This window comes from Panulirus ornatus, chromosome 23 (genome assembly GCF_036320965.1).
Source record: "Panulirus ornatus isolate Po-2019 chromosome 23, ASM3632096v1, whole genome shotgun sequence".
Classification (NCBI taxonomy): domain Eukaryota; kingdom Metazoa; phylum Arthropoda; class Malacostraca; order Decapoda; family Palinuridae; genus Panulirus; species Panulirus ornatus.
The window spans coordinates 17,640,716-17,668,241 of record NC_092246.1 but is presented as its reverse complement, the minus strand read 5'-3'; the positions used below and the strand labels follow the sequence as shown (position 1 = coordinate 17,668,241).

General features: G+C 43.2%; 2 protein-coding genes across 6 annotated transcripts in view; one reads left to right on the top strand and one right to left on the bottom strand.

The window, feature by feature from the left end:
• Nucleotides 1-319: 319 nt before the first annotated feature.
• LOC139756828 (uncharacterized) lies at nucleotides 320-27,053 on the bottom strand. 5 transcript variants are annotated; one of them, XM_071676652.1, is made up of 11 exons: nucleotides 26,606-27,053; nucleotides 15,533-15,685; nucleotides 14,415-14,622; nucleotides 11,688-11,875; nucleotides 9,471-9,595; nucleotides 6,894-7,056; nucleotides 6,425-6,571; nucleotides 5,641-5,766; nucleotides 3,155-3,379; nucleotides 2,252-2,417; nucleotides 320-1,341 (listed from the first exon to the last, which is right to left on the bottom strand). In XM_071676652.1, the coding sequence occupies exons 2-11, from the start codon at nucleotides 15,683-15,685 to the stop codon at nucleotides 1,208-1,210; spliced, it is 1,635 nt and encodes a 544-aa protein (XP_071532753.1). In that variant the 5' UTR covers nucleotides 26,606-27,053; the 3' UTR covers nucleotides 320-1,207. The 5 variants fall into 5 exon arrangements, with proteins under 5 accessions (XP_071532753.1, XP_071532751.1, XP_071532755.1 ...); XM_071676650.1 differs by having other exon boundaries at nucleotides 26,571-27,035; XM_071676654.1 differs by having other exon boundaries at nucleotides 26,973-27,025.
• Nucleotides 14,241-27,526, top strand: part of LOC139756827 (esterase E4-like) — a 28,788-nt gene continuing 15,502 nt past the window's right edge. The window contains exon 1 of the mRNA XM_071676649.1: nucleotides 14,241-14,258. The gene's annotated coding sequence lies outside the window, so the exon portion shown is untranslated. The remainder of the gene's footprint in view (nucleotides 14,259-27,526) is intronic.

Genomic DNA, 27,526 nt, shown 5'->3' with positions numbered 1-27,526 from the left:
TTGCATTGCCTGGCATACTTATGTAGTGATCTGTAGTGTTGCAGTGCCTGGCATACCTCTGTAGTGTTTCGTAGTGTGGCATTGCCTGGCATACCTCTGTAGTGTTCTGTAGTGTTGCATAACCCGGCATACCTCTGTAGTATTGCATTGCCTGGCATACCTCTGTGGTGATCTGTAGTGTTCTGCAGTGTTGCATTGCCTGGTACACCTCTGTAGTGTTGCTTTGCCTAGCATACATCTGTGTTGCTCTCGCATGTTTACCAAACCTTGTTTACTATCGTAAATTTTCTTGAATATGATGAAGAGAAAAATGTTTCCACTAATGACATCATTTTTATTCAGTTGTCATAACAATGCATCCCAACAACTCTAACACTCACAAATACAAGCATTTAGCAAATGTTTGCGGGAGATCAGCACAAGATACATAAAGTACTCAACAAATACACAATGGAAAGATCGCCACACGAACCAAGAGGACTGGAGACTGATGAAGACTGGTCGTATATGGAGAGGAGGAGAAGGATTGGTGGCTGCAACAGAGCCATGAGAGAGAACACGATTGACAGAGGATGGTGAGGTAATGTCGCATTGGAATGACCAAACGCAAAGGCTACATCGCTAGAGTACAGAGAGAAGCAGAAATGTGTGAGACAAACAAAAACTAGAACACCAACACTTGGGCCACACCTTATCAAACAACTTAGCGATGCAAAGAAACGAAAAGAAAAATATGATATATTGACCAAAGTCCCTTGAGTGAGGAAGGCTCTGAGTGAGTGGAATCACATAAGTAAAATCACTTTTAGACTTTGTATTGTAAAAGACATATCAGTAATCAGAAAGAAGGAAATAAAATCATAATCGTTTCATGAAGTAAGAGTTGAGGAGAGAGAGTTTCGAAGACCATTAAGGCTGTAGAAGTGAGAGGGATGCAGACGATGTGTGTACCATAGCAACGGGGCAGAAATGAAGACAAATTGAGCCTTAAGAGAGGTAAAAGTGTCCAGGCTCGCTGCTCTCTGGTCCGGAGGCGACTGGCAGGAGGGGATGAGAGATCATCCCAGGTCCGAGGCTTCAGCAGATAAAGGGAGTTTTTCTAATGTGGTCAGGACAACTCGGAGGCTGACTCAGTCATGGTTTAACTCAGTAAATCCTGACCCTTTCCCGGAGAGGTTCAACCTTGTGTCTGGGTCCTTACTGGGCCTCAGAGCTTCGATGTTGGGACGTCCTTCACGTTCCCCTTGAGTTTTTTCTTGAGGATTTTACCGGTTGGGTTCCTCGGTAGGGAGTCTACGATGACAACGCCGCCCGCTAGCTCCTTGTAAGGTGCGACACGACCTGTGTGTGGAGGGAGGAAGGGGTGAGGGGAGTTAGGAGAACGGTCAGTGTGGGTTGACGAGAGGGTTGCCTGTGGGTTCATGAGACACACAGTATGGGAGGTGGTCATCACATAGCTATGAAATGACCATTGTTGAGTCCTCGTAGATCCAGCCACAGGTCAACGCCGTCGTTGCCTCTTTTGGCTTCATGTTAAGCTAAATGTACACCCTCTATGTTGACGAATCATCAAAGTTTCTTAAATCTATTCCTGCAAGGACTAGTCACACTTTGACCTCTGGTATAAGACCTGCTCTACAAATACTCATGGAATCAGATCCTCTTGCCCGAAACGGCATTATCTGGTTTACTTACTTTATTTGTTGAGAGAGAAATCTAAACATTATCTTTATTCACAAAAAAAAGGAAAAACAAAATATTCTCGTAAACTACTTCCAAACCTTTGCTGTATTCTGGAACACTGAAGATACTCACAAGTCTAGGAAGTGTGGTAAAGATACACCATTCTGGAGATATCAGCACAACACGAGAAAAGAGGAAGCACCTTAATGCTGTGGGATATACACAGGAGACATTTACGAAGGCCTTGGATAAGTGACTACAAAGTGTACCAGACCAAGCCAGGCTGTAGGGGTTATGTGATCATCTTGGCCGCTACCTACAACAGCTTGGTCGACCATAAGACCCAACTCAGCTGGAAATCGTTGGGAAGAAGAAGCTAAATGCAAGACCCAAGAAACTTAAGCAACAGTGAACATTTTTGCTTCTCGTTATGAACAAAATGGGTGATTTTGACATAGGAAAACCTAGATTCTTACCAGGAGTTTACAAGTCTGTAAAGCAACTAACGAGTGTACAATGGAAACTTGGGAGTCATGGTGGAGACTACAAGTGTTTGGGGTCAACTTACCAACGAGAAACTCCTGCAGCTGACGAGGTTGTATGACGGCTCCAGGTCTAGGAACCACATACGCCCGCGGCGCCTCGCCCAGCTTATCGTGTACCATCCCTACCACAGCCACGTCAGCCACGTCAGGATGCTTCCGCAGTAGTTCTTCCAGCTCGAAGGGCGACACCTAGGGAAAGGACGTGGTAAATAGGTCACTCAGAAGGACTTCGAGGGGGTTATCATACCGCCAATAGATACTTTTAGAAGGGCGTCGAGGGGGTTATCATACTGCCAATAGATACGTTCAGAAGGGCGTCGAGGGGGTTATCATATCGCCAATAGTTACCTTCAGAAGGGCGTCGAGGGGGTTATCATACCGCCAATAGATACGTTCAGAAGGGCGTCGAAGGGGTTATCATACTACCAATAGATACCTTCAGAAGGGCGTCGAGGGGGTTATCATACTGCCAATAGATACGTTCAGAAGGGCGTCGAAGGGGTTATCATACCGCCGATAGATACGTTCAGAAGGGCGTCGAGAGGGTTATCATACCGCCAATAGATACTTTTAGAAGGGCGTCGAGGGGGTTATCATACCGCCAATAGATACTTTTAGAAGGGCGTCGAAGGGTTTATCATACTGCCAATAGATACTTTCAGAAGGGCGTCGAGGGGGTTATCATACCGCCAATAGATACGTTCAGAAGGGCGTCGAAGGGGTTATCATACTACCAATAGATACTTTCAGAAGGGCGTCGGGGGGGTTATCATACCGCCAATAGATACTTTCAGAAGGGCGTCGGGGGGTTATCATACTGCCAACAGGTACTTTGACATATGTATATGCATACTTCACAGTGCAATGGCTAAGGTTTACGATGGAAAACTTGAACAGAACAACATCTTCAGTGCGTTTGTGCTTGCCTGGAAACCCTTGACCTTGATCATGTCTTTCAGCCTGTCTTTGATAAAGAGGAAGCCATCTTCATCGTAGCAGCCGACATCGCCCGAGCGGAGCCAGCCATCAGCGTCTAAGGTGTCTGCTGTGGCGGAGTCGTCCGTGTAGCCAAGCATGATCGATGGGCCGCGGAAGTGGAACTCCCCATCCTCTCCAGCACCAAGCGTTTCTCCACTCTCCACATCCACCACCTGTGCCCAGGGGAGAGCACAAACGTCTCACAATAACTGAGAAGATACAGTCGTAATATGTATATATATATATATATATATATATATATATATATATATATATATATATATATATATATATATATATATATATATATATATATATATATATATATATATATATATATATATATATATATATATATATATATATATATATATATATATATATGTATATATATATATATATATATATATATATATATATATATATATATATATATATATATATATATATATATATATATGTATATTTTTTTCTTTTAAACTATTCGCCATTTCCCGCGTTAGCGAGGTAGCGTTAAGAACAGAGGACTGGGCCTTTGTGGAATATCCTCACCTGGCCCCCTTCTCTGTTCCTTCTTTTGGAAAATTAAAAAAAAAAAACGAAAGAGGAGGATTTCCAGCCCCCCGCTCCCTCCCCTTTTAGTCGCCTTCCATGACACGCAGGGAATACGTGGGAAGTATTCTTAATCCCCTATCCCCTATATATATATATATATATATATATATATATATATATATATATATATATATATTCTGTGTACAGAATGGAAAAAGGTGAGAACAATGGAAGTAAGGGGAGTGGGGGAGGAATGGGATGTATTTAGGGAATCAGTGATGGATTGCGCAAAAGATGCTTGTGGCATGAGAAGAGTGGGAGGTGGGCTGTTTAGAAAGGGTAGTGAGTGGTGGGATGAAGAAGTAAGAGTATTAGTGAAAGAGAAGAGAGAGGCATTTGGACGATTTTTGCAGGGAAAAAATGCAATTGAGTGGGAGAAGTATAAAAGAAAGAGACAGGAGGTCAAGAGAAAGGTGCAAGAGGTGAAAAAAAGGGCAAATGAGAGTTGGGGTGAGAGAGTATCATTAAATTTTAGGGAGAATAAAAAGATGTTCTGGAAGGAGGTAAATAGGGTGCGTAAGACAAGGGAGCAAATGGGAACTTCAGTGAAGGGCGTAAATGGGGAGGTGATAACAAGTAGTGGTGATGTGAGAAGGAGATGGAATGAGTATTTTGAAGGTTTGTTGAATGTGTCTGATGACAGAGTGGCAGATATAGGGTGTTTTGGTCGAGGTGGTGTGCAAAGTGAGAGGGTTAGGGAAAATGATTTGGTAAACAGAGAAGAGGTAGTAAAAGCTTTGCGGAAGATGAAAGCCGGCAAGGCAGCAGGTTTGGATGGTATTGCAGTGGAATTTATTAAAAAAGGGGGTGACTGTATTGTTGACTGGTTGGTAAGGTTATTTAATGTATGTATGACTCATGGTGAGGTGCCTGAGGATTGGCGGAATGCGTGCATAGTGCCATTGTACAAAGGCAAAGGGGATAAGAGTGAGTGCTCAAATTACAGAGGTATAAGTTTGTTGAGTATTCCTGGTAAATTATATGGGAGGGTATTGATTGAGAGGGTGAAGGCATGTACAGAGCATCAGATTGGGGAAGAGCAGTGCGGTTTCAGAAGTGGTAGAGGATGTGTGGATCAGGTGTTTGCTTTGAAGAATGTATGTGAGAAATACTTAGAAAAGCAAATGGATTTGTATGTAGCATTTATGGATCTGGAGAAGGCATATGATAGAGTTGATAGAGATGCTCTGTGGAAGGTATTAAGAATATATGGTGTGGGAGGAAAGTTGTTAGAAGCAGTGAAAAGTTTTTATCAAGGATGTAAGGCATGTGTACGTGTAGGAAGAGAGGAAAGTGATTGGTTCTCAGTGAATGTAGGTTTGCGGCAGGGGTGTGTGATGTCTCCATGGTTGTTTAATATATATATATATATATATATAAATATCAGAGACTTCTTAAGATATCTCATCACGAACACAGATAACCAAAACTACTTTAACTTCTAGACAAGGAAGACACGTTTCCCAGCAGATGAACACAACGCTTCGCAAGATGTTATAATCTCACAGAAGCAGCATTATAGAGCATGAATATTCATAAATCTAACATTAAATCATAAAAGTTTTCTGATCTAACAACTTTAAGGTATGAGGAGGAGGGGGGTGTGGGAATGTTATGTACACAAATGAAAATCATGTTGTACTCATCAGATAGTCACTCTGTATACAACAAAGAGATATTATAAGAAGGTAATATGCATTACAGAGAGAGAGAGAGAGAGAGAGAGAGAGAGAGAGAGAGAGAGAGAGAGAGAGAGAGAGAGAGAGGGAGACTGATCGATTCACGGGCACATATCACGTCCCTATGTGCTCACGGTTACCTTAGCCTCAAAGTAAGGCTCCACCTTCCCTATGCTGATGTCACTGTGGCCAGTAGGGAGCAGCGTCTGTGTGGCGAAGTAGACCGTCTCGCTCATTCCGAAGGCGCTCATCACCTCAACGTCGATCTGAAGATGGGAGGAAAATCATTTTGACCTACAAACAATGAACCTGACTCCATGAAAAAGAAAGAAAGAAGTTAATAGATTTCATCCTAGTTTCTGAGGAGCTAGTGACTAGCAGGCGAGATATGAGCGAGTGCTTGTTGCTCACAAGACACCTGAAGTAGTCACCTCCTACTCTCAAGCACGAACATTTTACCCATTTCAAAGCACGACAGAAGATTGACCCTAAGTTATGTGGGACGTGTCAAAGGCCAGACCGAACCATCGTATCATAGCAACGCCGTCATCAAAGATTGTGTGTCTGTGTGTTCTAAGAGGGTTGCATTCCCTATATGACAGCCAGTTACATGGAAATTAATCCTTATCTGGTATGATACCTCCGCGAACGCATTAGTGTAAACACCGAAGATAAAGCACGTAACCACGTAAGGAAAACCTGGTAGATACTAATACGTTTAGGAAGGCATCCACACGACTGTCTGGCAGTGCCTATGAACTGATCCTCTCCTCCTTTCACGGTGGTTGGAAGTGTTCATTAGTGCCACGAAAATGCAGCCGTGTCGTTCGTGTGTCATCTTTATCCATGCGAGTCTTTTGAGCTAAGAGTAAGTCTGTGGCATCTGTCATATTTTCACCTCAGTACAGAACAGAGGGAGGTCACCTTTTCTCTGAAGGTGGAGACGACTTTGGGCGAGAGTGGCGCGGAAGCAGAGGTGACGACTTTCAAGGACGAGATGTCGTACTGGTTGAGGAGAGGAGTTTCCGACAGGTGCTTGATGATGTAGGCCGCGACGGGCAAGTGCGTCACCTGAAACACAAGGAAGGAATGATACCTCAGCTGGCCCAACACTCCCTCCCTCTCAACCTCAGCTGGAGTATTAGCGTCACTGACATGTAGAGATATTTCGACTGTACGTAAAAAGAATTCTGATTCTAAATACATTTTCCTATTATTCTTTTTTTTTCTATTGCCTACGTTGATACGTTTGGGCTTAAATTCAAGACATAACTTTGAGTTTATGTTCTATACATAACTCCCAGCTTCCATTCTATACTTGACTCTCACTCTGTATTCTATACATAACTTTCAGCTTATAGTCTACACATAACTCGCACACCTTGTTACCTACCTTGTAATTTTGGATTGCTTCCAATAACGTCTTGGGCGAGAACCGCGGTAAGAGAACTACAGTGTTGCCGAACATCAGTGTTATCAGCATGCAGAAGAGGCCGTAGACATGGCACAAGGGCAACGTCATAAGCGTCACCCTCGGAAGGAAGTTCTCCTTGTATCTGGCGGGATAATATGTCAGTCTTCACGTCAGATATGATCATACGATCAAAAAGGGGGGGGGGGGGAAGGGAGAAAAATTCAGCTATTAACATAGAACTTAAGATGATTTAGGGGGAGAAGAATTTGAAAAGAGCATGAACTATGGACCAAAGGATTTCTTTCGTGTTACGAGGGTAAGCCAAGGGGATTATAAAGACATGTCATTTGTCAAAGGTCTACGTAAATGCTTCCCTCTGGTCCATTGTGAATCCCATCTGTCATTCACAAGCCTCAGTAAGTGTTATAAAAACGCATTTCGAAGGATCCATAAAGTTAGAAATGCAAAGAGACGCAAGAGACTTTCACTTGAACCCAAATTTAAGAAGTACATTGTCTTTAATGGTATACATATACATTCTTGGTGTTTACTCTATTTTTAAGATATACTAGTGGGCCTTAACTCTATAAAAGTGGAGTTCAAACGCCTTATTGTGTCCAGAGTCATATGTGGGAGTTGACAACAACATTGGTCCTTTTCTCTGCATACTTCAACATCTCAAAATCTCACTCTGGGAACGAGTGATCATCACCAGATCCAGAGAAATTTTCAAAACATGGTTTTTGCACTGGAGTTTCTTACCAGATTCTGATAGTTATTATCTGAGTTTGAAGTTCGCTAGATATCCGTTGTTGGGCAAGTCTTAACACGGAAGAGTTGAGCAATTCTTAGGATGGGTCGTATGAGCGACACCATGAAAAAAATTTAGACGTAATTCATTTAATGAGGATTGATTGAGAGACTGGAAGACGGAACGAGTCATGATCGTTTGCCTATGACGAGAAAAGGATGAGGAGATCAATAAGATGATGTGACGAACGTAACATCTCATTTTCCCGCGAAAGGTCTTAAGTCTCAGAGCTACGATTACGCTGTACCCCGTCACAACTTGATGACACCCTAATCCCTTACACTAAGTTACCTTCTTCATAACGTGTTTGATATATATGTGCATACGTGTTGCTAACACTGGCTACAGCCCGAAGGAATCTGGTCGTATGGAGAGTTCAATACTCTAAACCCACTGAGGAGAGGCATGTAATACCAGGTTGTGCTTACGTGAACTGCAGAAAAAGGAAAAATTATCCGTAGCAGCAGCAGGAGCAGCTTCATCATGTGACGTGTAAGTTAGACTTCTAAACGTTTCGCGGGAGAGTATCATCTCCAGAGGAGCTTCAGGTGGGTCGTGTCTGAGGGCTTCGGGGGTCGTATAACTTCCGAACGACTTCGATAAAATTGGAAAACTCGTGAAAGGCAAAGGAAGGTGATCTCGCATCACCCCTTCGGGCGTCTGGGGTTCACAATTTCTCCTCTTTTAAAAAAAAAAAAAAAAAGAAAAAAGGTCGTCGAAAGAGACACTCAAAAAAAATAATTATCCGCTAAAATTTTGTTATCAAGGAGAGAGGGAAGGGGGTGAACTTGCCATCTATATATATCTGGAACGGGGAAAGTTTTCTCATTAGAAGAAAGGAAGAGGTAAAAACAAGAAATAAGTGGGAAGGGGGGAGAAAAAGGAAGAGTGATCAACGTTTTTCCAAGTGTCACCCTCGGTGTTATGTGCAAAGAATCTTGTATTTGTGTTTTGTCAGAGAGACGTAGCCACAGACAGGATGATGAAAATGTCGATTGAAAGGTGGAGAAACTCATTAGTAATATACAAACTAAATCTTATGAGACTAGCATTAATGATGAGCAAGTGAATCGACTGAATCTGTTTTGGTAAAGTCGACTTTTCCACAAATATAATTCCCTTTCTTTTTCTATACCATATACACAGCGATCAGTACCTCTTAAGCAATGTGTGCACAGAAAAAAACTTAATGTCTGACGTTGTCAAACAATGTAAGAAGGGGTTTCAGTGCATCGATCTTCTAAATGTCCCATAATTATCGAAATACTATTAACAATTCAAAACGCAGGTCTTTCACTTACACACAAAATTCATAAATACTTTCCCTTGTCTATAATTTGTCCGTTTCATAATTCTCTCTATATTTCCATCAAGGCCTGGCCTTGATTGTGGACTTTTCTACGTGACTGGAGCCCTTCAACATAAAGATAATGTCAGGTAAACCTTCCTAGTTCAAATATACAAATACATCAAATGATACTACGAAATCCCATCATTTCAAGCCTCTCTGTAGTATACATATGTACAAAAAGCTCGTCACCATATTTTTGTCGTGTTTCTTCATACATCTGCTACTCTATGGATATCAAAAGGTCAGCTGCATTAACATCAAAGGGCATTACGGAGAGATGCACCTCACTAAGCCTTTGGCTGTTTGTTAGTAGACGTGTACGTATGTGTGTGTGTGTGTGTGTGTGTGTGTGTGTGTGTGTGTGTGTGTGTGTGTGTGTGTGTGTAAAACTCACTTCGCAGTTATCAACGGGACGAGAATGTTGCGGTGTGAATGGAAGATTCCCTTGGGTAGCCCAGTCGTGCCAGAGGAGAAGGGCATGATAGCTACGGTCCTGGCCGGGTCCACTCTCCCCTCCTCCTGCAGGAGCAACACGCCCTTAGAGCTTAGGTCTTATAGGTGATGATGGTGAGGATCATGGCAATAGAAAGGGCATATTATTATCATAAGGTATCTCTGACCCTGGAGAAATAATCCAATACTCAGTATCTGTTAAACGATTCTTCATGTCCTGAGGGCTTCAGATCTCCTTAATCACTGCTAAGAAAAAAGGAAAGAGGGATTAGTCAAAGGAGAGGATTTAAGGCGATTCAGAAATGTGTTTGTAGATGTAAGGAGTAGATGAATCCCAGATTATCGAGGAAGTTTGTGGATCTGATACTTATGGAACTACTGATGTCTCTGATATTCTATTCATAAACCTTTACGACCATAGATATAGCATCTAATGAAAGCGATATATATATATATATATATATATATATATATATATATATATATATATATATATATATATATTTAATTTTCCAAAAGAAGGAACAGAGAACGAGGCCAGGTGAGGATATTCCCTCAGAGGCCCAGTCCTCTGTTCTTAACGCTACCTTGCTAACGCGGAAAATGGCGAATAGTATGAAAGAGAGAAAGATATATATATATATATATATATATATATGTGTGACGTTCACTGATATTCTGATAAAAAGATATGATTTCGTTATGGATTGCCTTTAAGGGGATAAGATAAGGTCTCAAACCACTTCATAACACCACAAAAGGTTCAGAGATAAAGCCCCACGTTTGTACCAGGTACAGAGATCACTACTCCATTACAGGGACTTGTTACGTTAGAGTCATGCGGCACCCGCATGCGACCAGGGACGCTAGAGTACTCATGTGGCACCCGCACGCGACCATGGATGGTGATATCCTCTGTAACTAGAGAAAAAAAATGAACGTCGCCCAACACTCCACCTCTCTCCAACGTACCTATACCGTTTTCTCTGCATATAGCAGACTGTTGAATGATATCTACCTTATATATGAAGTAGACTAGTTATAGCAATATCCCCATAACTTACAGAAGAGAATGATTACACGAAGTGTTAGCGGTAGTCGGTCTGCAGTCGACCCAGCTGTTCATCCAACCGTAGGGGAGTTTTATATATATATATATATATATATATATATATATATATATATATATATATATATATATATATATATATATATATATATATATATATATATATATATATATATATATATATATATATATATATATATATATATATATATATATATATATATATATATATATATATATATATATATATATATATATATATATATATGTATATATATATATATATATATATATATATATATATATATATATATATATATATATATATATATATATATATATATATATATATATATATATATATATGTATATATATATATATATATATATATGGCACATTTCATCATGATGTAGCTATATCTTTTGGCCATTCCAAATGTGACAAATTCTTAAGTGAAATAATTACTGAGACGCATCCGCCAGAATAATCCTGTCCACACACAATGTAAAGAAAGGAATGTCAGATGTCAGGTGCACACCTACACAACACGGGGATTATGATGCCCCGCCTCACTCCTCCCTCTGTGTTTTGAAGAACCCCAACACCTATATCTCCTGGTATATATATATATATATATATATATATATATATATATATATATATATATATATATATATATATATATATATATATATATATATATATATATATATATATATATATATATGTATATATATATATATATATATATATATATATATATATATATATATATATATATATCTTTTTCTTTCTTTTAAACTATTTGCCATTTCCCGCGTTGGCGAGGTAGCGTTAAGAATAGAGGACTGGGCCTTTTTTGGAATATCCTCACCTGGCCCCCTCTGTTCCTTCTTTTGGAAAATTAAAAAAAAAAAAAGAGAGGGGAGGATTTCCAGCCCCCCGCTCCCTTCCCTTTTAGTCGCCTTCTACGACACGCAGGGAATACGTGAGAAGTATTCTTTCTCTCCTACCCCCATATTTGTATATATATATATATATGGACTCATATGGAACTCTGAGTCGTGTGATTAGAGGTCAATAGTTACCTGAGTGAGAGGGTCACAGTTCAAGAGACCATCCAGCCTAGGCCCACCTGCTTCGTTGCCGAGGACCCACATCTTCCTGAGGGTGCCGGCGGGTAGGAGGGCGAAGGCTGCCTCCGCCAGACTTACTGCAGACTCGTACACGATCGCCCAACGGCTCCCGCTCACCTTCAGTATATGACTCAGGTCCTCTGGCCAGGAAGACAGTGCAAGGCAATTGTTACGCCTCTCTCTCTCTCTCTCTCTCTCTCTCTCTCTCTCTCTCTCTCTCTCTCTCTCTCTCTCTCTCTCTCTCTCTCTCTCTCCGTGAGATATAGGAGAACGCACGAGAGACTTTAAAAAACATGAGAAAAAAAAAAGAATTGAGTTTAATCTCCAACACAAGGTCGTGTGAGTGAGGGAAGGAGGGGAAATATATCAGTGGAATATGATAACAGGTAAGAGTGGGTTCACGTGGTAGTAGGTCTAAAACCACAGCTTTGGTACGAGCAAAACGAAGAAATGAAATTCACTAAACTTTATGAAACCCATCCGTTAAGAGCCAAACAATTAGCAACATTAACCAATAAGATCTACCTATTCTATTTTTCCTATGATGTTCTGAACAGGATGTCTACCTTTGAAAGTTGTTGTTCCTGGGAAAGAAAGGGAAAAATATATAAAGAAAAACGTAAGGACTTGGTATTCACTGGCAACATTGGGGTCATGTGATTACTCCAATGTTGCTAAACCAGTTCTTGTGACTCAGTCAACGTTGGAAACATACCATCCTAGTTTTAATGAAGTATTTGAAACCTTGATATGCAGAAAATTTCAATTTTTAAGGTGTTTTATGTTGAAAAAACTTCCTGTTCACAGAGGGGGTTCCTGTTTTGTGTATATATATATATTTATATATATATATATATATATATATATATATATATATATATATATATATATCATTATATTAACCACGCGAACATTATCAACGACCTTATCCAATTATTGTTTTCTGAAAGATAAGTTATGCAAAACATGACATGCTATATTCAGGAAGTTATCTCAACTATCGTATGTGGGTCACTGTTGTCAGGTGTCGGTACCTGTCATTTGAATGACCTTCGTGTGAAGAGAGGGGGTTTTAAGAGACAAGTGTCCTCTCCACTGCTGTGTTGTCCAAACTGTATTGCCTATTGTCACCTTTGTTACCTTCTTCGACCATTAACTAACTCCATAAGACTGATTAACCTCAGTATGTGGAAGAACATTGGAAATTACACTATAAAAGTTCGTGTGATTGGAGTGCTGGACAATAGATTACAGTTGATTATACTGAAGACTAACGAAATAAGATGAAAATGCTTGAAAATGGCTTTCAACCCGATGTAAAATGTGAGGTTGATGTTCACTAATGATTTCTGCTATTCTGAGTGGCAAAGAGGTGGCTTCTTCTGCATTCATTAGTCTTTGTTCCATGTTTACATCTAGCTTGTTTCTCTGTTCTGCCTTGATAAAGCTCGTTGCAGAGGCGAAATGATGCTTCCCAAGGGTTTTTTTTTAGCTTTAGCAGCTTATAAACATACAGCTAAAGATAATTCATGAGCTTTGCTTGATGTCGTGGAGGACTGATCAAAGGTGATCCGAGCGAGGAGTTCTGCGCTTGTCCCCTAAGGCGTCCTGTGCCATTACTCTCCCTCCCACCTACTCCCACATACCCTCAGCTTCTTCCTCCTCGATCGTATCAATTCTTACTCTCTTCTCTCTTGTCATTCACTCACGTTGGGATCTGCGCAAGTGTTGTTGTGGTTGTTCATTTATCATTCTTTATCCTTAAACAATCACGTATGTGTACATACACATGCGCAGTAAAGTTGAATAATCTGATCCAAGATGCTATATGACCTATATGTGATATAGTTTAGAAAGAAACATTTCTTCCATTATCTTCTCCGTACCCCTTTGAACAATGCTATGTACACCCCACACTCCCCAGTGGGTACACGTACCCCACTTTGGACAACAGTGGTCGTCCACATCTCAGCTGACTGAAGTGGATGACAGGAAGCAAAGTCGTTGTGTCCTTTGTCGTCAAGTCCCTGGCTGATCACTACAGTTTCAGTGAGAGAGTACGCACATACAGAGAGAGCTCTCCCGTCCCTTCCTATCCCTCCCTTCGAATTCCTCTTCTATATTCACTCTGGTCACTACACAGTCATTAACCATCATATACACCTGTGATAGGTCGTTTCCTTCACCTTCTTCCCTCTTGGGTGAACGGATGAGTCTGCTCGTCTCTCAGCTGCGATAAGGTCATCATTTTCTTATCAGCTCTTGATCAGGTGGACTTTGGCGAGTCAGTCTCAGGGGATGTGGGGTTAGGGGAGGTGGAGGTGGTATCAGTAAACACTGAAGTTTGGACCTTGGGGCACCCGTTATATGCGCTGGCTTTCATGGACACGGCAGAGGCACAGGGAAACATCTCCAAGGTACAGAGACACACACTTCTGGGATATACCAGAGGCAGAAGTTGGCTCATTAGAACAAGACTACGGTGACGAAGGGGTAGTGTTCACGCTTAAGATGCTCCAGAAGGTAAGGGGACGACGGTGGTGTGACACAAGGACACATAGGTAGAACTGGAATGCAAGTAGGGGAGGGAGGTGTGGTTTCCAGTAGCCTTAGTGACTTTGGGTCTTCACCCAGGATACATAAGAGAGACTTGGGGTCATATTCACTGTAAGGACTCACCTGGGCTAAAGGAAGGGTTGGCAGGGACCAAGAGAGCGCCTCTGTGCACGATAGATAACATCACTGATATGTAGTCCAGGTGGTTGGGACTTAGGAAGAGGATTGACTGACCAAGGCTGACCCCGGCGGAGGCAAGCCCGCCCGACACCCGTGTCACTAGATGGCACACTTCGGCGAAGGTCCGGCAGTGGTGAGTCTCCGCGCTGACCTGATGTGTACAAGAAAGACCTTTGATAAGAACATATCTTTATGACCAGCTGATGACTCTGGATGTATTATGGAGACCACAGAGACACGCAGCTGGAGTAATAGGATTATAGTCACTGTGATCAATGGGCTTCAACCCACTCTGGGGTGTAATATGGTTGTGTCATTTATGATCAATAGGCTTGTGCCTTCTAATCTCCCATTAATCCAGTGATTTCCAACAATTTTTGTTTTCTGGCCTAAGTTACCTGACAATCCATGCCTCATGTCACTTGTGATGGATGAGATGAATAATTGTAAGATAATAGGGGAAACTTACATATATTATCTATAGAATAATTGGATAAACTTCTCTGAACAACAGTGACTTCAGTACTACATGATATGTTTGGCCAAAAGCTGGACGACATTGTTTGAAACGTCGATGAATGAAGTATTTATAACCCTGTAGAAATAAAATGTCTAATTCAAAATATCTAAATATCTCATACAAGATTTGTAATGACATTCAGTCTTAAAACAATGACAATAGTTTTCAGTCATCGCTCTAAGCATTAATAAACTATCCAGAGCAAAGCTTTGACAAAACACAACCCCTGAACAATAAAAACCTATTTTACTGCCCGCGCGAATCTATTTTGAGCAATCTGATACCCTGATCTTTGGAGTACAGTTCGTGGATGTATCAGATATGAGGGAGAGGCCGAAGGGAAGGGAGGAAGGGAGTGGAACAGGTAAAGGGAACCGGGAGCCTCCCTTCTCCCTCTATTCTAGCATTCCCAGAGATCCTTGCTGACCCTTCTCTTAATATACAGCTTACCGACGCCAATTCTAAGGTCGCGACTTAGTTGCCTGGGTGCCAATCAGACCACAAGTTAAGCTGTGTGAATCTGCGCCTCTCCATGACTCACCACTGCCACTTTATCGCCGTAGGACTCCATGTGCTTCAGCATGAAGGTGGCGAAGTTCACTTCAGGTATGGGAGGTAGAGGTGTTGGTCCATCCCACTGTAGTATTTTGGGCTCTGACTTGCCGCCCTGGTCCTTTCTATCTCGCGATTCCATCTGTGGGGATTAATGAAGGTTTAGCACACACCATTTACCAGGTGAGGATACGTTATCGAGTTAACATCAAGTGTACCAGGTCGGGCTGGGAGGATCTGCGGAGAAGGATGAGTAAAAGCGTCCCCATCTCATCCTACCGAACGCTACTAAACTAAGTCTCAATATAATGTGTCTTCAGGTGACACACTCCACCATCTCACACACTTGCCTTTGGTAAACATCCCACAGCCTTTCTACCTCCTCACGCGACGCTTTGATTGTTCTCATCCACTCCTCTCTCCTCAAACTGCCACTTTGGGTCCGTGTTTTGAGTGTGTCCCATAAAATTCCTATTAGAGGGAGATGGAATAATCTCCACTCCTTCTCCCTGTGTTTCTCGAATAGGACACAATGTGTTCAGGCACTACAAAGCAGGATTATCTTATTCACATCTGGAGTTCTATGGACTCAGGTTCACTTCATCGAATATTCTTATCTCATTGCCAAGGCTCAGCAGTTCAGATTAGATTAACTCGTGACATATACAAAAAGAGAGAGAGTTCAAACAGTTCTGTTAAAGACACGGGGCAAGATATTCTAGAACCACCTTTGAATGACCCACAGTAGTTCGACGATCTGTCGGGGCTCAGGATTTATTCTTTTGCAGCCAATGATAACAAAGGGAAAAACATATCGGTTTCAGCCTCTGGGTGACGGAAACGACAACGAATACCAAGTGAGGCTTTTTTGGCGACCCTATGAGACGTGGACAACCAACAGAGGAACTCAGCGCCAGAAACTCTTCACGCCGTAAAGGATTTGGGCCTCCCAGGTGACAGGGTCAGACGAACCTTGCCGACGATGTAAGACGAGGTGCGTGGCGGCACTAACAATATGATTCGCTAGTTATTTGGAACGTAGGTACGAACGGTGTACTGAAGAAAGATCGAGTGGAGAAATACCGACGTTTTATTCGCCGTTTTTAAGAGAAAATTGATATTATGAACTCAGGAGTTTTCCCCAGGCGCCGGTAACACCTTGTTTAGTCCAAAGGTTAAGTCTAAGCAGCAGATTAGTGAACCTCTGTTTTTTTCAGGAAGGAGTTGAGTTCATAAACCTGTGGCGGCATTTATACATGCGGTCTGGTATGTTTTATGAAGGACGAACTACACCCGAATGCAGTGGGAGCTGCGCGTTCTCATAAGCGCCTTCGTGAGTCCTGGTTGGAGCGGATTCATCCTCCTTCGTAAGCACCTTTCCAAATAGGTCTCACTTTCGTCTAAAAATATTTCATGTTAACACTCGGAGTATACGAAATAAGTTCTTAGAGTCGGTGAAGACTTGACTCGTCTTGATATCACTCGTCGTAATAGAACCAGACTCGTGTGTAAACTGTTTACCTCGGGTGAGGCGAAGTACTTTCCCTTCAACAGGATATGATATGGAATGACTCGCAACTCAGAGTGGTTCAAAAAATCACTTGATAAGTGCCTCTTCGTTTCAAGTCCACGACTTTCATTGCTAGCACATCCTTAATCACGATGGCAATCTGCAGGTTCTTCTCTCTATGAATTATCTGTATGCCCCCTTCCAACATTTGCTACACTATTCTTTGAGTGTCCGATATCTCCCCCCGACTATCGCAAGAGCCTCGAAAGGACCCACTGGTCTGTTTGCTGCTTGTGTTCCATTCGACTGTAAGCAGCTCACACGATCACAGAGTATGGTGAAGTACAGCCATTACTGTCAGACCGTATGTGGCTCAACCTGAAGTGGTTGCATGAGCCTGGAGCATTTTCGTCCAGTGGTTTATACAAGAGGCTCAACTCAGGCAGAAAAATCTCCACGGAATGGTTTGGCCCACTACGATAGTAACATAGAATGTAAGGTATCAGTATAGAAGAGATTTCTCCTATACTGGAATTCAATTATTTCCAGGATCTTTATATTGTCAGTTAAATCTAAGTACTGAGAACACAAGTCATTATGATTTACAGCTGAATGGCTCTTGCCCAAGAAACACTGCAAATTGTTCGTGCAGCTTTTCCACACATATCCATCATGACATTCATGATGGATGTGTACTCGTATATCCTGCATTTTGATAGTAACAATTTCTCTGACATATCTACACATATACGGTGTATATAGTGAATAGTTTCTATGTAAGTAACAAGTGATATCAAAAAGCATGGTCGAGCACAGCTGGGGCTCAGATCACGGAGGGGATGGCAAGTTCAACCCGAAGATGGGTGTGTCGCGAGAGAAGAGGCCGTTGGTGTCCCTAAGCCTCTTGCCTGGCAAAAGATGTTGGCCGAAGTGACTGTGTAGAGGGACGTTAGTACACACGCGGCACTCTGGGCACATCACATTTACACCCTCAGGGTTCACGATCGTCTCGTGGAACCGCTTGGGATTCTTGGGGTAACGGAAGACCAGGGTAGCATCGGACACCATGGCCCGAAGGGATCGAGAGAAAATCTGCAGCGCAAACGCTTCTCCGATCTGAGCGAGCCATTGGTGAAACTCCGCCTGAGACAAGCTGTACGACATGAAGACCAAAAGACAGATGGTGGTGACGAGTCCCATTCCGGCGATGACCCTCGAGACCACGCAACACCAGTGTGGCAGGGGCAGAAGACCCCGCAGTCTCTTGTCTCTAGGATCTCTTGAGTATCTCTCCCCAGACATGAGAGAGATGGAGATGACGCCTTCCAGCATCATTGTGGCAACCGTGATGATGGAGAAATTGAGGACCAGTCGCAATAAGAGTGGCAACATCTTCTGCAGGAGGGAGAGTTCGGCTGCGATGCAATCGTCATGTTGGTAGAACGGGTGTCTGGTCTCATAGAACCAAAGGTGCAGCAGCGCCCAAATGCTAGTCCCGAGGGCATACGAGAACATACGGTCCAGCTTCCTCTGTCTGATGCGACCCGGCAGATATATCAGCAGGAGAGGGATGGTCTCCATGACTCTGAGACACAGCCTCGCGAGAAAGTTCTCGCGCCAACAGTTGCGATCCTCGTCGGACATTCTTGGCCACTTCTCCTCCACTTTGCTCACCCAGGCGTTGATTGGGAACACGACTACCTCAAACTCCACCGCATCGCTGACCACGACCCGGTCCACGTGCCACTTGGCAGTCGGGTGATGCAAGGTGAGAGCCACCTCCTTCACCTGCCCAATTCGGACGGCGGAGTGGTGGACGAGGTGCAACATCGATCCGAAGGTGGTGCCAGGACTTGTGAACGTGTTGGTAATACTGAGACCGTAACTACCCAAGAGCGTCAAGGAAACCCGGCACAAAGGCGATCCTGGGTTCAAGGGAAACCTCGAGGTGTAGAGAAAGACATTGTATTTAATGGGCAAGTGGGACACCGTGGGGTCGGCGAGTGGCAGCAGCTTTCCCTGATCTTTGCGATCCTGCAGAAAGGCGAGGAGGCAGAGCACCAAGAAAGCGCAAGAGACGGCGAGGAAGAAAATGAGTGGGAGGGGATTGACGCTAATGTCCACCAGCTCAAAATGTATCTGGTTTGTAGGCGGCACGACCAAGGTGGTGTGGAGGGAAGCCCCACCACACCGGCAGCTGATGAAGGTCGCGGACGGGAAAGCCTTACAATTGTCGTCAGGCACAAAAGCTTTGCTCTGCTCGTCGTAGACCACACACTGGCCAGACATCTGCACTAATTTGATGCTGGTGTTGACGGGTCGTGGTGCCACAGCCTTCTCGTCCGCGACGGAGGCGTCGCAAGTTTCCGACGCGTTTACCACCGCCAAGTTCGTGTACGCCAGCAGGAAGGTCAGATTTACTTCGATATCGTGGCGTCGACCGTTCTCCACCCAGAACTCTTCCTGTGTCGTCTCATTAGCGTGTCTCCTCACGACCTTTATATTTTCATACGACCGGTCGTCAACTTCAGGCCAGCATGTCTGGCCTAGAGTCCCGTTGGAAACTTTGAAGGTCATTTTGAGGACGGTAGTCTTTAAGTTATGAGATTCAAGGGGGACGACTTGTACGAGGGAGCGTCCTCCTGCTGGCACTCGCACAGTCGCCGTGGCTGACCTGTTGCTGACGACTCTCCAGCCATAAAGCTTCGGTGTATTCGAGTATCGGACGCAGTGAGCGTTGCCCGAGAGATTGAAGAAGGCAACGTTAGGGGAACCTTCTTCCAGAGACAGATTCTCCTTTCGAGCAAAATGGAAAACTAAAGGTCGTTTGAGCGGTTCTTCTTTCTCTTCCGTGGTCGAGACGCTAATGAAGTTCGACGAGTACTATTTAGGGTCATTCAGACGCGGGTTTATTGAGGTAGCGACGGCCGAAATGGATACATTACCTTCTCCCAGACCCTCAGGCATCTCCAAAACAACATCTCGAAATTCAAGCGCTCGTCCCACCGTCTCATTACTGGTTGTCTTCCAGGCCTTTACTTCTATTTGAGGCGTGGACAAACTGACAACATTTCCTGGCTCTCTGTTCGTCAACAGAACTTCGCTGATTGACGAGACTGTTTTCTGCAGATTGTCGGACACACGAGCACCCACGTCTGTCGCAGGGGCTTGGCTGGGCTCTTGGCTACGGCGTTGCAGGACCATCAGATCCTCAACCAACGTCAGGATCTTCTTGGCGTCGTTGTGAAGATGTTTCTCAACGACAAGTTCGTCTGACTGATTAGTGACCGCGAGCAAACTGTCGCTGAGCTTGACGAGAACATCAGACGTCGACTCTCTGACGGCTTTGCTTGGCGGGACCTTCCCTGCCGCCAAGATATTGCCAACAGCTACCAAGTTCTCACGAATCTCGTCGTCTGTAGTGGTAGGGACGACCTGAAGCACCTGCAGGAGATCTGTCTTCATATGATCCATCTGCAGGGTCATACCCGCGTCCTTGGACATATCCTCGAGAGCAAAAGACATCAGATTAGTGCGAGAGACTGCGGCTTGCGAATCTCCCTGCAGGACTAAGGATTTGATCCACGCTAACTCGGTGCCTATCACCCTATTATCCAGGGATGGAGGCGCCGTCAGAGTGAACGTTCCGATGTCCGCTCGAGAGCTCATGTGGAACCTGTTTTCCACCTGGACGTAGACATTCCACCTCCCAGTCGGGAGGACGATCCCCGAGGCCCTCAGCTCGTGACCCCTGTACAGGAGGTGTTGGGTCGTCTCCCCCGGTTTGGCGCAATACACCTTGTAGACCAGGTCGCCAGCATCGTCTCCCTGGCGGGTACACTGCAGCTCGAACTGGGTGAGGAAACCGAGGAGGTCGTCATCCTGAGGCACAAGGGTGCATATCCCTGGTGCGGGAGGCCCGTGCACCGTGAACCTAGCTTTGGCTACTGCCCAAGCTCCGCCGTTATCCGCCTCCACCTGAACTACCACCGGAAGAATCAGCAGTGAAAAGACAACCAACATATTTGTTACAGTCATGTGTGCAGGCATGGCTGGTTTACAGTCGACAAAAAGAAAATAAAGATTATCCTCTCGCCTGTTTTATGAGTGGCTGGTTGTCGAGGAAGTTGAATACGTTCGTGAACAGAGATGTGGCATCTTACTTTACGTTAACCTACTCTTTATCCTTATCCTCCGTCCTTCTCCTTCTTATCCTCTTTCCTATCTACCCTCGACTTCACCCACTTCATTCGCCTCTCCTTATCCACTTCTGATCTTCATATACCTAAGACACAGATCGACGTAATAAAGTAATTAAGTCATTCTGAACAGTGGTGATATCTGATAAGAGAAGATGATATCTGACAGGATTTTGTATATTGATATTCCAGCGAAGCATCAAAAGCAGATGCAATGCTGTTATATAGGAAGGCAAAAATAGTATATTTGCAGGTATAATAAATAGTCCTGATAACACCATATGGGCTGTGGAGAGGAGGGGTGGATGTGTTACAAATATGATGTTTGAGGACAATATATGATGTGAGGTGGTTTGGTCGAGTAAGTAATAAGTGGGTAAGAAAGAGGTGTGGTGATACAAAGAGCGTGGTTGTGAGAGCAGAAGACGGTGTGTTGAAATGGTTTGGACATTATGGGTAGAATGTGTGAGGAAAGTTTGACAAAGATGATATTTGCCAGATATGAAGATGATCAAGGAGAACGAGGAAATGAAAGTGATGATGGAAAGATGAAGTGAAAAAGATTTTGAGCGATCGGAGCCTGAACTTACAGGAAGGTGAAAGGCATGCACGGGATAGAGTTAATTGGAATGATGCGATATACTGGGGTCAATGGACTGAACCAGGGCATGTGAAGCTTCCGGGGTAAACCATGGAATGGTCTGTGGAGCTTGGTTGTGGATAGGGAGCTGTGGTTTCGGTGCAATACACATGCAGCTAGAGAATAGACATGAGCGGATGCAGCCTTTCCTCGTCTGTTCCTGGCGCCACCTCGCTAACCTAGGGAAGAACAGGTTGATACAGCTGTAACCACACTGTAACCACACTCTTTATGAAGGGTTAACAATCCAACTGTGTTAGTCTTGCGTAGTTAGGTCACGGATGCGCCAGACGAAACTTCCCTGGGTATCAACACAGTATTTTTTGGTCACGGTGAAGAGTAATTGCGCCACCTGATGTTTGAGCGGAGGAGAAGCAGCTGTTAACGCCACTGTGGTCCGGTCTGAGAAAACTTATTGAAGTACTGAACGCTCCCAGTTGTTAGGGTATTTAGATACGACACTCGTTCGTTAACATCGGCCTTCCCTTGAGCGTAATACCATAGGAATGAAAGTCTCTCGCGATGGAATGGCTTTACTATCTCTCTCTCTCTCTCTCTCTCTCTCTCTCTCTCTCTCTCTCTCTCTCCACACACACAACACCGCCAGAACATAAGCTGAGGGAGATAAGGGAGCGCGTTATCGCCGCCACTACATCACGTTCCCCAACCGACACTAGAGATGGCCTGACGTGTACATGTGTCGTTTGTCAGCGGCGCGGCACGTGTGATCGCCATAACCGGCACGTGATGCGCGTCCAGCGAGTGCGCGTGGATCACTGGCACGGGAAGGAGAGAACGTGTCTGGAAAATCTTGACGATATATGACCTGTTCTGTCGTCAGTCAAAGCCGCTAAGTTCCGAAGCATTCTCCTTAACGCTAGAGACTCTAACTCGTCCAAAGAGAGTTTAATCCCTTCTCATGCACTATCATCATACCATATAGAGGTTTTAATCCCTTCTCATGCACTATCATCATACCATATAGAGGTTTTAATCCCTTCTCGTGCACTATCATCATACCATATAGAGGTTTTAATCCCTTCTCGTGCACTATCATCATACCATATAGGGGTTTTAACTCTTTTCCTTTCCACTTATCACACTATATATACTGACCTCTCGAGTGATGATGGCAGGGTTCCATACCACGGTTCCCTAGTGTCTCCCAGTAAACCCCAAACAGATATGGCAGCTATCTCACCTGATCGACGTCACTGATATCTCTAGTACGATGGCGTCCCGCTAGATGGCCATTTGGCTCGAACGTCGCCTGCTTCTACAGCGGGCCCAGCTCACAAGGGTGTGAGAACGATGTTCAATTGCAGATGCAACGCACGTCTCACGACCTCCGGACTTCGCGTTGTGAGTCATGGCGCTCCTAAAAAGCACGCCCTGACGTTGTCCAAGCCAGAGTGTAGCTGGGCCAGTATAATGATTTTATCAACTATCTGTATGGTGATTAAGTGATCGGTCCGACCAGCCGACAGGTCTGCGACCTTTGTGCAACACGTCAGACTCTTGGTTCGCCATAGTGGTACCCAAGGGCCCAATTCCCACGTCCACTACACGTTAAAGATATCTCTAATCTCTCACAGCAGCTTATGACCGAACCTCTGCAGGATAGGGCGATCAGGGTGTAGTGAGTGGATGGTACGCACGGTACATTTCTACCTTCGACAAACGTCTAGGCCCCCACACTGAACAAGGTGTCACGAGACCAGACTACATCGGACCAGATTACGTAGCAACAGTGGTACAAGATTACGTGGTGGCAACCGGAGCTCATGATAACAGTTGCAGATCTGGCAGGGGGGTCATCCTTAGTCTCATTGCTATGGTGGTGAGTTCGCCAGAACGGACGGATAGGCAATACTGCTCAGGGAAACAAGGGTGTGTCAGACCGATCGTCTGCCATGGTGAGGGGGTGGGACGCTACGTGGGAAGCAACGAGACCCAACGTGGGAGTAAGTGGGAGGGGAAGTATTTCTGACAGTCACGCAGGAGTGTTAGCATTTGTGACAACTAGAGGGTGTTAGTAACGCCCCTACATTATTGTCCCGCGCTTGCGCATCGAGCAAAAAAAAAAAAGAAGAGCCTTTTGGGCGACAAGCAGAAGCTTCAGCTCCATCCGAGAAACGTGTAAAAACGACTGATAGACCATCAAGTGGGAGCTGCTTCACACACACACACACACACACACACACACACACACACACAGGTGTAGGGTAGGTTAGGGGGTCTCCTACCCAAACACTCGACTCTCGTCACACCGCCACGATCACTTCCCCAGACATTTAAATCACATTACCAGCATCGATGCTTCTCTCACAGGAGAAAGCGCAACCAGTGCTAGACGGTGGCTATACGTATATGTGTGTTTCATCATCACCAACACCACCATCATCACCACACACGCCGTCCTCACATGGTACCCGGGTCCTTGATGTGAGAACATAATCAGTCAGTATTGCCCCAGCAGAGGACGTTCAACCCACACACCCATTCCCTCTGACCTTAACATCACGAAAATTAACGTCTGTGGAAAGCTTCCTCCGAGCCTTCTACGTCGCCGAAAGTCATTACTCTTTGAGTCCGTCCTCGCCAACGTTGCTTACCCACACACACACACACACACACACACACACACGTCAGCTTCAAGACGAGGCGAATCGTCTGACACACCATAGTTCATAGCAAATGAGGACATGACGTATTGGCGAAGGGTCGATCACCTCGTCAATAGCATGGCCAGACCCTCCACACAGATCAGCAGGTACAATCTACACAAGTCTCGGCAACCCAACACACAACCCCCCAACACCCCCCTTTTCTAATCAACTTCGAATATTGGAATACTCGTGGTATTGGAATACTCGTGGTATTGGAATACTCGTGGTATTGGAATACTTGGGGTATTGGAATACTCTAAGCCAGGAGCACGAAATCCGACCGTGTCACAAAGAGAAGATTTGAAAAATGGAACCGATCAATACCTGAATCTTTATGGGACATTTATTCTCTCTCTCTCTCTCTCTCTCTCTCTCTCTCTCTCTCTCTCTCTCTCTCTCTCTCTCTCTCTCTCTCTCTCTCTCTCCCTTTAACGTTCGAGCCTCTATCGTCCTAGTGATGATTCATTGTTTACGGTATTTCTGATATCAGACTCTTAGACGCTACTGCGCTGGTCACTCGATGAAGCCAGCCGCTTATCCACCATCTTATCGTTGTGTATGGCCGTACCCAAAGGAGAGACCCACACACAAAACTGACATACATGAGAATATGTGACCCATACTTGACCACTGCTTACTACACAGTTCTGTGCGACAGAAGGGGGGAAAAAGGTAAGGTTAATTCCTCTACTTAGCGGCACGAGATGATGAATTAAATCCTCACTCTTTAAGACTAAGAGAGAATCTTCAAGTTAAATGGATTGCGACACCAACAGCAAAACATACCTTTACACAGGGTTTACACAAGAGAGAGAGGGAGGCACGTTGCTTATGGTGTGTGTGTGTGTGTGTGTGTGTGTGTGTGACGTTCGTAAACACGAGATTGACTTTATGTATATATATGATATACATATATATATATATATATTTATATATATATATACATATATATATATATATATATATATATATATATATATATATATATATATATATATATATATATATATATATATATATATATATATATATATTCTTTCATACTATTCGCCATTTCCCGCATTAGCGAGGTAGCGTTAAGAACAGAGGACTGGGCCTTAGAGGGAATATCCTCACCTGGCCCCCTTCTCTGTTTCTTCTTTTGGAAAATTAAAAAAGAAAAAAAAAAAAACGAGAGGGGAGGATTTCCAGCCACCCGCTCCCTCCCCTTTTAGTCGCCTTCTACGACACGCAGGGAATACGTGGGAAGTATTCTTTCTCCCTTATCCCCAGGGATAATATATATATATATATATATATATATATATATATATATATATATATATATATATATATATATATATATATATATATATATATATATATATATATATATATATATATATATATATATATATATATATATATATGTATACACATATATATATATATATATATATATATATATATATATATATATATATATATATATATATATATATATATATATATATATATATATATATATATATATATATATACACACATATATATATATATATATATATATATATATATATATATATATATATATATATATATATATATATATATATATATATATATATATATATATATATATATATATATATATATATATATATATATATATATATATATATATATATATATATATATATATATATATATATATATATATATATATATATACATATATATATATATATATATATATATATATATATATATATATATATATATATATATATATATATATATATATATATATATATATATATATATATATATATATATATATATATATGTAAATATATGAGTTTAAGGAAGACAAAATACACAGACATGATCACTCAGTGATAGCTATAGCCTAACACCACATGGAAATGGTAAACACATATCGACGATGCACCAAAAGGCGTCATATCCTCGAGTGTACATCGAAGAGGCCATTATATTGTAGCTATCTACAACAGAGGCACAAGGCTTACCTGCACACGCCTCGCACCTCCGTAGACTACCGTACCTCCCCGAAGTCCTCTTATAAGTGAAAGTTGGTTCTGGGGGACTTGGGTTCCCCCAACGCTCATGTGGTTCAGCGACCTTACGACAGGCTCGGTGAGTGCCAAGACCATATGGTGTCCACAGTATGGAGGCTTTGGTTCATCCGTGGTATCGCCTCTCGCACGGCAAGATGAGTCTAATGGGAAACGATGGACGCCTTAGGAGTAAGGAACACCTCGAACACACGATACTCCTCTCCGTCCATTTACGGTGAGGCAACCTGCGCGAACTTGCTGTAAGGTTGGCACGTCTCCTGTGTACCCAGTGGTGTCTTGTATATCCTCTGGTATGAGCAATATATATCCCCGTGATATAACTTAGTGCCTTACAATCGAATGAGTGATCCACTACAGGTCAGCAGTTCCCCCATGTGAGGCGTGAGGGAATGAGGCAATATTCTTTCACCACTCGCTCTTAAAGATGATACTCAATGACAAAAATGATTCAAGACATAAAAAGTTCTTATCTGTCCCCATATCTTCGTGTACAGCATATAGTCTGTTTCTCCCCAAGACAAATAGAAAAAGATGGAAAGTTCTTGCATTATACAATCCTAAGCACTCAAAAAAACGTCTCCATCCAGCTGACTTTAAACTGAGGTAGACATGTATTGTACGAACGGTGAAGTAAACGCCGAACTACGCAGCAGAAATGCATTTGTAGATAAGATTAGACGATAGAAAACATCTCCCAGGGAATGTGTCCCTGAAACATATCAACCTGCCACCGTCATCGTAAACACTCTAGGCTCTTATCAAAGGGCTTATCAGTGAGCTGAGATTATCGGAAGGAGGAGAGATCCGCCGGCAAGATAGAGCGAGCACCGTGTCCGGCCCTGTCGCTGGGTGGAACGGGCGCGTACATCCCTGTGGTGACGCGTTCC

Bases quoted from the DNA above. Each gene is read 5' to 3' on its own strand.
- LOC139756828 (XM_071676650.1), bottom strand. From the start codon at position 26,714: ATGGTCTTGGCACTCACCGAGCCTGTCGTAAGGTCGCTGAACCACATG. The intron at 3,380-5,640 runs GTAACCGTGAGC...CCCTGGGCACAG, and splicing joins AGCCTTACTTTGAGGCTAAG to GTGGTGGATGTGGAGAGTGG. The intron at 1,342-2,251 runs GTAAGTTGACCC...CTCCACACACAG, and splicing joins GCTGCAGGAGTTTCTCGTTG to GTCGTGTCGCACCTTACAAG.